Source organism: Eutrigla gurnardus, assembly GCF_963514095.1.
Source record: "Eutrigla gurnardus genome assembly, contig: SCAFFOLD_51, whole genome shotgun sequence".
In the NCBI taxonomy this organism is placed as follows: domain Eukaryota; kingdom Metazoa; phylum Chordata; class Actinopteri; order Perciformes; family Triglidae; genus Eutrigla; species Eutrigla gurnardus.
The window spans coordinates 203618-215087 of NW_028155430.1; the positions used below are offsets into that span (position 1 = coordinate 203618).

At 47.0% G+C, this 11470-nt stretch overlaps 1 protein-coding gene across 7 annotated transcripts; it reads left to right on the plus strand.

The window, feature by feature from the left end:
- Positions 1-4723: 4723 nt before the first annotated feature.
- On the plus strand, positions 4724-10827 carry LOC311010286 (uncharacterized protein). 7 transcript variants are annotated; one of them, XM_084040825.1, is made up of 3 exons: positions 4724-7648; positions 7729-7997; positions 9082-10827. In XM_084040825.1, the coding sequence occupies exon 1, from the start codon at positions 4826-4828 to the stop codon at positions 6482-6484; it is 1659 nt and encodes a 552-aa protein (XP_083896951.1). In that variant the 5' UTR covers positions 4724-4825; the 3' UTR covers positions 6485-7648; positions 7729-7997; positions 9082-10827. The 7 variants fall into 7 exon arrangements, with proteins under 7 accessions (XP_083896951.1, XP_083896953.1, XP_083896952.1 ...); XM_084040827.1 differs by having other exon boundaries at positions 7729-7858; XM_084040826.1 differs by lacking the exon at positions 9082-10827 and having other exon boundaries at positions 4724-6557; positions 7347-7648; positions 7729-8829.
- The last annotated feature ends 643 nt before the right edge of the window (positions 10828-11470 follow it).

Genomic DNA, 11470 nt, shown 5'->3' on the forward strand with positions numbered 1-11470 from the left:
TTGGCCGATATCTCCTGATTAAATACATATTTTCAAAACCTTTTCGGACCATATCCATAGCTAGGTCTAAAGAGTATGCGTACCGAATTTCGTCCAAATCGGACCAACGGTGTCCGAGAACTGCGCAACGTCCTGTTTTTCATAAAATCCAAGATGGCGGAAAATTTCGGTAGGCGGACTTTGGTACTCCAAGAGGATTTTTTGTAGAGGAGACATGTTTGCACATGTGTGCAAAGTTTCATGTCAATCGGAGTTACGGTGCGGCGGGGCTGGCGATTCTCCACTCTAGGTGGCGCTAGCGAGCAACTTTTTCGTGGGTGAATGCGAAGACGCCAAATTCTCAAATTTTTCGCCAGGCCCTATAGACACTCCAATTTGCGTTATTTATTTTTCAGGCGAAGTCCCCCAAAACGCAGGTCGAACTCGTGAAAAAATAATAATAATAATAATAATAAACATTCGAATAACAATAGGGCTTCGCAGCCCGACGTTGTCGGCGCTCGGGCCCTAATAATAATAAACATTCGAATAACAATAGGGCTTCGCAGCCCGACGTTGTCGGCGCTCGGGCCCTAATAAACATTCGAATAACAATAGGGCTTCGCAGCCCGACGTTGTCGGCGCTCGGGCCCTAATAAACATTCGAATAACAATAGGGCTTCGCAGCCCGACGTTGTCGGCGCTCGGGCCCTAATAATCATGGTTTGTATTTTTAATTTCCATGAAACAGGTGGTCGGGCCTTAAGCAAACACCCTCCAGCTGGGACTTGACGATTTGTCATCTGTGTCATTTTTTTCGAATTTTTTTTATTTTCTACAAATTTGACCATGGCTTTTTATGCCTGTTTTGGACTCACTACACTCAGACTTGGCGCGACAAGCGATACGAGTGATTTTTATGACATTTTAATATTTTTTATGAATTTATTTTCACTGGCATTTTCGTGAATTTTCAACATAGTATAGTATGACTTTCTTTCCGAAAAATGAGTGAGTCTTTTAGATTTTCTCCTGGCATAGACACCTTTAGTAGTGGACAGAAATGAAATATGGGAGAGAGAGGGGGATGTGACATTAAGCAAAGACCCTCCAGCTAGGACTTGAACCAGTGTCGTCTGCATATATGTGTACATAGGTACTGGCATCTGCTCTAACCACTTGTAATGGGAATTTTGGATGTTTGTAATTTATAATCAGAATATTTGTCAGGCCAGACGTCAATCCGCATCTCCTCTTCTGATTGTTATGCTATGACAAAAATGAATGCCTGTTTGTAGATGATATAAACATGAGTGCCACATTGACATAAGATAATTTCAGGACTTGACGCCTGTGTTCTGTAAATCTTGACCTTGCCTGTACATCTTGTCTTTGTAAGATGGGACATGATCCGTCCTTTGTCCATGGTTCCTCCTCCTTAAAAGGGAGATTGTTGTTAGACTCAGGGTCGTTCCTGCTGATTTCTGACCCTTTGAATCAGAAGGCAGGGGTGAACAGTACTTTCTTCTGCAGATGAGAATACTTGGTGGAATAAACCTCGGAGAAAAAGCTGATCCTGGTTGTTGATCTTTATTGGGCAGATTCATTTTTCCACAACAATTGGCGTCCCTGGGTGGGCACCAAGAGTGAGAGGCGCGTGCAGACAGGACTGACGGTGAAATCTGTGCACAGTGGAGCGACGCTCCTACTCCAACCTCGGCATAAAATCCAGCTGGGACGTGGGGGCCTAACGTCCAACTATCGGGCGTGCTCTCTCACTGTTGGTGCCCGCGAACCTGGTGGAGGGATCTCTTCAATATTCTCCGGTGAGTTTCTTTTCAAATTGTGGGCCAAAGACGAGGGTTGAGGTACAGTTCGAGTCTGTCAAGTCCCCTCCTCTGCAGGTGGTTCGAGTCCACTTGTTATTGACGTCTGGTTGTGGTACCAAAGACGAGGGTTCCAGTCCCTCCTCTGCAAGTGGTTCGAGTCCACTTGTTATTGACGTACAGTGCGAGTCTGTGCAAGGGTCGGCCAGCAGCTTGATCAACTGCTCTTTTCAGTTTGAGTCTGTTAATTATAAGGTTTGGTAAAAACGTTTGTCTCACGGACTAGTTCCGTTTGGAGGGATTTACAGCAACGTTTTCTTTGGTTGTCTTTGAGTGGGGATGTGCATATCGGTCCGCCAGTATCGATACTTCCAGTTTGGAGTGTGTTTTGTTTAGAATCAGTCTTCACATCAAAATATCGATTCCAAGTCCACTTTTGCAGGAAATATTAATGCATTGTAAAAGTCGTAATTTTCATATACACATGGACCTCCAACAGTATCAGTGTCGGTATTAGTATCGGTGATACCAGCCTTGGTATCACCTGGTATTTGGATCGAAAGGAAGACAGTGGTATAAGCACATCCCTATCTTCGAGCCGTTACGACAGCTGAGTTAGCTGGCAGATTTGGCCACTGCCAGTGTTATTCACCCAGACGGGTTAAGTCCGTTCAACAAATGGGTGATGAGCGCTTTTTTCTTTAGAAGGGACCCTATAGCTTGCATTGTGTGAAGTAGGTGCCTTGCGAGGACCAGGACCTAGTTGTCATTTTCTGTGTGTTGTCCTCGTCTGTGCCCTTTTCATCATTTTCCATCTCTAATTATCCTTTGCCTGTATGTCTGTGTGTGTGGTGGAGATTGGAGAAATATATTATAAGTAATATTAACTGTGAATAGGGACCTTGTAGTATCCCAAGGTCTCATCAACAGTGCTCCCCCTCTGCCCTCCCTTCCTCCGCTGCAGGGGAGAGAGAGAGGAGAGAGAGAATAGAAAGGGAAAAACCCTTTCCTCAAAAGTTTTGTTGCCGTTTGTTTTTTAACTCAGCCTACGGACTGTTTTCAAGAACAAAAACAAAATCAATCAAACAATTGGCATACCGGTTTGACTTTAACGAAAGCCTAAATTAAACGCGAAAATGGGGTCAGCACAAAGCAAACGGGATAAGGGCCTGGACCTTAGCCCAAACCTCCAGTATATGATCACAAACTATGGTGAATCTTGCGTCGATTAATTTGAAATTTGGGTTGTAATGGGAATTTTGGATGTCTGTAATTTATTATCAGAATATTTGTCAGGTCAGACGTCGATCCGCATCTCCTTTCCGACTGTTATGCTATGACGAAAATTAATGCCCGTTTGTCGATGATATGAACATGAGTGCCACATTGACATAAGATAATTTCAGGACTATGACGCCTGTGTTCTGTAAATCTTGACCTTGCCTGTACATCTTGTCTTTGTAAGATAGGACATGATCCGTCCTTTGGTTCCTCCTCCTTAAAAGGGAGATTGCTGTTGGACTCAGGGTCGTTCCTGCTGATTCTGAACCTTTGCATCAGAAGGCAGGGGTGAACGGTACTTTCTTCTGCAGATGAGAATACTTAGTGGAATAAACCTCGGAGAAAAAGCTGATCCTGGTTGTTGATCTTTATTGGGCAGATTCATTTTTCCACAACAATTGGCGTCCCTGGGTGGGCACCAAGAGTGAGAGGCGCGTGCGGACAGGACTGACGGTGAAATCTGTGCACAGTGGAGCGACGCTCCTACTCCAACCTCGGCATAAAATCCAGCTGGGACGTGGGGGCCTGACGTCCAACTATCGGGCGTGCTCTCTCACTGTTGGTGCCCGCGAACCTGGTGGAGGGATCTCTTCAATATTCTCCGGTGAGTTTCTTTTCAAATTGTGGGCCAAAGACGAGGGTTGAGGTACAGTTCGAGTCTGTCAGCTCCCCTCCTCTGCAGGTGGTTCGAGTCCACTTGTTATTGACGTCTGGTTGTGGTACCAAAGACGAGGGTTCCAGTCCCTCCTCTGCAAGTGGTTCGAGTCCACTTGTTATTGACGTACAGTGCGAGTCTGTGCAAGGGTCGGCCAGCAGCTTGATCAACTGCTCTTTTCAGTTCGAGTCTGTTAAGTATAAGGTTTGGTAAAAACGTTTGTCTCACGGACTAGTTCCGTTTGGAGGGATTTACAGCAACGTTTTCTTTGGTTGTCTTCGAGTGGGGATGTGCATATCGGTCCGCCAGTATCGATACTTTCAGTTTGGAGTGTGTTTTGTTTAGAATCAGTCTTCACATCAAAATATCGATTCCAAGTCCACTTTTGCAGGAAATATTAATGCATTGTAAAAGTCGTAATTTTCATATACACATGGACATCCAACAGTATCAGTGTCGGTATTAGTATCGGTGATACCAGCCTTGGTATCACCTGGTATTTGGATCGAAAGGAAGACAGTGGTATAAGCACATCCCTATCTTCGAGCCAGTAGGACAGCTGAGTTAGCTGGCAGATTTGGCCACTGCCAGTGTTATTCACCCAGACGGGTTAAGTCGGTTCAACAAATGGGTGATAAGCGCTTTTTTCTTTAGAAGGGACCCAATAGCTTGCATTGTGTGAAGTAGGTGCCTTGCGAGGACCAGGACCTAGTTGTCATTTTTTGTGTGTTGTTCTTGTTGTGCCCTTTTCATCGTTTTCCATCTCTAATTATCTTTTGCCTGTATGTCTGTGTGTGTGGTGGAGATTGGAGAAATATATTATAAGTAATATTAACTGTGAATAGGAACCTTGTGGTATCCCAAGGTCTCATCAACAGCGCTCCCCCTCTGCCCTCCCTTCCTCCGCTGAGGGGAGAGAGAGAGTGGAGAGAGAATAGAAAGGGAAAAAACCCTTTCCTTAAAAGTTTTGTTGCCGTTTGTTTTTGACCTCAGCCTACAGACTGTTTTCAAGATCAAAAACAAAATCAATCAAACAATTGGCATACCGGTTCGACTTTAACAAAAGCCTAAATTAAACGCGAAAATGGGGTCAGCACAAAGCAAACGGGATAATGGCCTGGCTCTTAGCCCAAACCTCCAGTATATGATCACAAACTACGGTGAATCTTGCGTCGATCAATTTGAAATTTGGGTCACTGAGTGCGGTTTTCCCGATAGAGGCAGTTTTAGTCTCAGGCAATTGGAAATTCTAAAAGGCAACCTCAAGCAAAGGGAGAAAGATGACAGGGAAAGGAAGAGCAGAAGGGGTAGAAAAAGGGAGCTTTTCAAAGCGGATTGGGCTGCCTACGACAGCTGGTTGCAGGAAGCCAAATTGAGGGAAAAGAGACAACAGGCAGGCAGGGAAAAAACAACCTCTCCCCCCCCTCCTTCTTCTCAATGTCTTAAACTAGATGCGACCCTGGACCTCGACTCGGCTCCTCCAGCTAGGCTGGTCGATCAACCACCCAACCGCCATCCAGCCCAGCCACAGGCCCAGGCAGCTGCCCAACCCGCACAACAGCCTCGGCAAGTGCTGTATCCCATCGACGACTTGGCTGCATTGGAGAGAGAGGGACCAGGCCACCGGACGGCCTCAATAGGCAGAGGCAGAGCGAGAGGGCTCGGCCACCAGCGATCACGATCCTCCACACCACCCCCTCGCTACCCGCACCAGCCGGACTCCTACTTCACCAGGAGTAAAAACCTAAACAACACGGAGCACGACTCCCAGGATGCACCCATCTTCATCCAGGCACCTATGGTCGAGGTAGCAGACGGAGCACACGGGGTGCAATTGGTTCACAGGCCTTGGACATTTGCGGACATGAAAGAGGCTGCTGCCCTGTTCCCCAAGGTCAGGGATGGGGGACAAAAGTATGCAGCGGAACTTTTGACTTTCTGCCAGCACTTCCGGCCTACCACTCAGGAGCTGCGCAGGCTGCTCATGGTACAAATGGGGGCAACCTGGGGCCAGGTGGCCAATGGCTACCCGGACGAGGACTTAAAAATGACAGACCCCACCTGGACCCATGCGAACAACCACGCCTATGTTGCGGCCATCGGTCAGCTCGCCACTCGCATCACAGACACTTTCCGCCTCAGGATGGATGTAACAAAATTGTCCTCCTGCGAGCAAAAGGAAGGCGAGCTGGCGTCTGAATATCTTGCCAGGCTGACTCAAGTGCACGACACCCACAGCGGCATTCCACGACCCGCTCTGATGGGGGACGATCAGCCCCTCTCTGCATGGGAGGCTCACCTACGTGATCGTTTTGTCAATGGACTGAGACCAGAGATCAGAGAAAAGGTCAAAGAAATGTGCGTCGGCTGGCAAACGGGACGACTCAATACAATAGAATTACACGCCACTCATGCTGAGACAGTTGCCACCAACAAAAGGAGAGCCAAGGCGGAGCAAACGGCCGCCAAATTACAAATGGCCCAACTAAGCCTGTATGCAGATAACAGCGCCAACAGACAGAGACGTGACCGGCCCTTGTCAAGGCAGTACGAGGGAAACTGCGGGGAGGGTAGAGACAATCGAAATGGAGGGCGCGGACGAGGAAGAGGGCGTGGACGGAGGCCCAGAGCGCATGACGACAGCTGTTTTATCTGCGGGAAACCTGGACATTGGCGAAACGATTGTCCGGAGCGTGGACAATGGCAGAACAACCACCAGAGAGGGCGCAACGAGGGGGATTGACTAGCCGGAGGGCCGGGGAGAGTGACGGGCGCATCTGGATCAGACACAGACCCCCATCCCAACCATGGGACACGTGAGCACACCAGCACACCCACACAGCCTACACAAGACAATTGCAGTTCCATACTCAAGGCCATTGATCACTTAGAAAACTCACACACATCAGAAAACAGAAAACCTGACGGAATGTATGCCTCACTAAACTCAGCTGCCTATCGGAATTTACCCACAATAACACTCACTGTTGAAGGCACACCCCTCACTTTTTTGGTAGATTCAGGAGCAACAGAGTCTGTTATACGACAAACAGAATTCAAAACAACACCTGAATTGAGCGGCAGATGCGCAAAATCTGTCGGGTCCTCGGGTACCTTGGTGACAGAACAATACACTGTCCCACTGACATGTGTAGACAATCAGAAGGGCAGTTTTAAACATTCTTTTCTTTTGTCGAATTTATGTCCAATAAATCTTGTGGCGAGAGACCTTATGTGTGTTTTGGGCATAAACATAAGCTCAGGGCCAGAAGGCCTCACCATACTCAGAAATGTTTCACACAATCAGGCTTTTTTCACTGCCCTCGGCACAGAAATAACTTATCAGTATCAGTGGCACTTCCCCTCCTCAGACCTCGCTGCAATAACAAACATACTCACACACACAGCTGCACTCACACACGCTGATGTCATGCACCACACAGACTTGTTTTGTGCTGCACACACTTCCACAGGGAAAGATGAACCATTTGAACAGACATGGTTTGGACAGAACAGCCTGTGTGATAACCTAAAACTGCTCTATCTGTATTGGGATGACGCACGATGTGTAATCTCTGTGTGCCTGTCTGATATTTCGTTCCAAGTGCCGCAGTTCCCGTTTGTTTCCTTGATCAAAGGAGGGGAGTCACAAAACTTGGAACCTTGGCTGAAAAAATGCATCGATGCAACTGAGTGGACACAAACGGATGACCCCAACACCGAGTATCATCAGGGGTTAAAGGTGCACCGAGTTAAAATTCAAAAGGCGATCGCTGCTCGAAGAACCGTCGAAATTAAACTTCAAAACCCAAAGGTATCTCACGCACCACACCTCACACCTCCACACATGGGGACGATGGTCAATAATGTCAGTGACATCCCAGAGCTAAAACAGGTACCACCAGAGGTATGGGCACGACACAAACATGATGTAGGGTTGATAAAGAATGCGGAACCAATTGTAATCACTCCAAAATCCTCCTACAGGCCCTGCCAGCGGCAGTATCCACTAAGGAAAGAGGCTGTGGAGGGCATCAAACCGGTGTTTGAGGCCCTCCTCAAAGCAGGCGTCATCGTCCCCTGCGAAAATTCACCCGTCCGAACGCCGATATGCCCGGTGAGAAAGATTCGGCCTCCAGGCGCGCCAGATGAATGGAGGTTTGTCCAGGATCTGCAGGCGGTAAATGCAGCAATCCACGCGCGCGCCCCTACGGTACCAAATCCTCACACAATCCTCTCACAGGTCCCACCTGAAAGTAAGTGGTTTTCTGTTGTTGATTTGGCTAATGCCTTCTTCAGCATCCCCATACATCCCGACAGCCAGTACTGGTTCGCATTCACATTTGAAGGTAAAACGTACACATTCACCCGTTTGTGCCAGGGCCTGTCCGAATCTCCCACCATTTTCAACGCCGCTCTGCGTGACAATTTAGAATCCTTAAGTCTGCCACAAAACAGCGCCTTGCTGGCATATGTGGATGATTTAATGATTTGTTCTCCCACACGAGAAGCCTGCGTGGCTGACACGCTGGCCCTGCTTAAACACCTGGCCGACAACGGCCACAAGGTCAGCTCATCCAAATTACAGTTCGCCTGTAATCAGGTCACCTTTCTGGGGCACATCATATCAGAAGAGGGGAAAACACTCTCCCAATCACGCATCTCTGCCATCCAAGAAATCCCAAAACCAGTCACAAAGAAACAGGTTATGAGCTTTCTTGGTATGACATCATACTGCAGACAGTGGATTCCTGACTATGCAAGCATCGAGGCACCGTTGGCAGCGATCGCTCATGGGCAGGGTCTCGCGGCACAGGACAAAGTCACTTGGACACCTGATGCGGGAAAAGCATTTGTTGACCTAAAACTAGCTCTACAGACACCCCCCACTCTGGGGCTCCCTGATTGCAGCCGACCTTTTACACAAACTGTTGACGAGAAGGGGCACTACATGACTTCCGTGTTACTGCAGGACTATGGGGGGCAAAAAAGGCCTGTTGCCTATTTCTCATCCAAACTTGATCCCGTGGCAGCCGGCCTTCCGGCTTGCCTCAGAGCTGTGGCCGCAGCTGAGAAAGCAGTCGTAGCTTCACGTGACATTGCAGGTTACTCTCCACTAACCTTATTAGTACCACATGCAGTCTCTATGATCCTTTTAGAGAAGAAAACTTCACACCTGTCCCCTGCCCGGTGGCTAAGATACAATACCATTTTACTGGAGCTGCCTAACATCACTGTACAACGCTGCACAATACTAAATCCTGCGACTTTGCTCCCCACAGCTGAAGATGGGGAGCCCCATGATTGTGTGGCTGTCATTAACGAAATCTGTTCCCCCAGACCTGACCTCCGGGAAACACCCCTTGACAACCCCGACATGGAGCTCTTTGTGGACGGCTCAGCATCAAGGAACCTGGAAACAGGCCTCAACCAATCAGGGTTTGCAGTCACCACATTACATGAGACACTTTTGGCTGAGCCTCTCCCATCTAACTATTCAGCACAGGCTGCAGAGCTGGTGGCTCTGACTGAGGCATGCAAACTGGCTAGAGGTAAGACTGTCACTATTTTCACAGACAGCAGATACGCGTGGGGGGTTTGCCACTCTTTTGGACAAATTTGGGCCAACCGGGACTTTCTGACTGCATCGGGCAAACCCATCGCTCACCACAGACTGGTTGCTTCTCTCCTTGATGCTTTGCTGTTGCCACGTCACATTGCCATATGCAAATGCGAAGCACACACACACAAAACAGACTACGTTTCACAAGGAAACGCCTGTGCTGATTCTGCAGCCAAGGTCGCTGCTAAGCAACCCTTGATAACACAGCTCGCTATCACTTCCAGCCCAGCTGTAACACCCGATGCAGACTTACAAGAACTACAGAGCAGAGCAACACAGGGGGAGAAACATGCTTGGAGACGGGCAGGCGGGGTGGTGAAACAAAATGTCTGGTATGGTCCCAACGATAAGCCCTGCCTACCAGGCTATTTGTTTCACTATTACGCTAAATTGACGCATGGTCAAGACCACGCGTCAAAAGAGGGGATGACACGTGACATCCAGAGACATTGGTTCACTAAAGGCTTCTCACTTTACTCCCAAAATTTTTGCAAAAGATGCGTGATCTGTGCAACAAACAATGTGGGCAGAGGCATCAGGGTCAGACAGAGCGCCCATCCCCCAGCAAGCAGACCGTTTGATCACCTACAAATGGATTTCATAGAACTAACACCAAGTGAGGGAAAGAAATTCTGCCTTGTGATGGTCGATATGTTTTCAAAATATGTCGAGGTTTTTCCCACTTCCAAACAAGACGCTTCGGCAGTGGCAAAAGCCTTACTTACACAAATTCTTCCCAGATGGGGAGTGCCCTCACGGATTTCGAGTGACAACGGGACCCCTTTTGTAAATGCTGCGCTTAAAAGCATCAGCCAGTACCTTGGGTTCGACCTGAGGCGACATTGTAGCTATCACCCAGCTAGCGGTGGGGCGGTAGAACGCGAAAATGGGACCCTAAAGAACAAACTTGCCAAATGTTGCGAGGAAACAAAACTACCCTGGACTAAGGCCCTCCCCATTGTATTGATGTACATGAGGGGAAGAATCAGGTCCAGAAATAACCTCAGCCCATTTGAAATCCTGTTCGGCCGGCCTTTTTATGATTGATGAAACATTTTATGAATTTTGTTGATTTTTCACTTTTTTTTCGACATGCTATAGTATGACTTTTTTTTTTTTTCTACAAATTTGACCATGGCTTTTATGCCTGTTTTGGACTCACTACACTCAGACTTGGCGCGACAAGCGATATGAGTGATTTTTATGACATTTTAATAGTTTTTATGAATTTATTTTGACTGGCATTTTCGTGAATTTTCAACATAGTATAGGGTTTTTCTTTCCGAAAAATGAGTGAGACTTTCTTTTCTTAGATTTTGTCCTGGCATAGACACCTTTTTATTTAGCAGTGGACAGAAATATGGGAGAGAGAGGGGGATGTGACATGAAGCAAACACCCTCCAGCTGGGACTTGAACCAGTGACATCTGTATATATGTGTACATAGGAACTGGCATCTGCTCTAACCACTCGAACCACTCAACCACCTGCAAGCCATTACTCATATGTCCATGACTTATTTGAACTTAATACACTCAGACTTTGATTGACACGCGATATACAAGCATATGTTACAACTTTTAAATCATTTTTACAACATTTTATGAATTTTGTCGATTTTTCACTTTTTTTAGACATGCTATAGTATGACTTTTTTTTTTTTTTTTTTTAATTTGACCATGGCTTTTTATGCATGTTTTGGACTCATGACACTCAGACTTGGCGCGACAAGCGATACGAGTGATTTTTATGACATTTTAATATTTTTTATTAATTTATTTTGACTGGCATTTTCGTGAATTTTCAACATAGTATAGTATGACTTTCTTTCCGAAAAAATGAGGGAGTCTTTCTTTTTTTAGATTTTCTCCTGGCATAGACACCGGTACGGTTAGTGTAGGAACTTTGGCTTCCTGTAATCTAACCCTGAAGTTATCAGAGGAGAAGGGGGTGTGCAGGATGCGTGGGTGAGAAGACCTTGTGACCAGGGCGGACATCTGGTGGTTCTGCGGTGGTAAGACACTTAGACCAACATTAACATTGATTGGATTAACTATTTGTATTATAACCAACAAAGGTTCATCAATTATGTCAGAGACGGCATCAA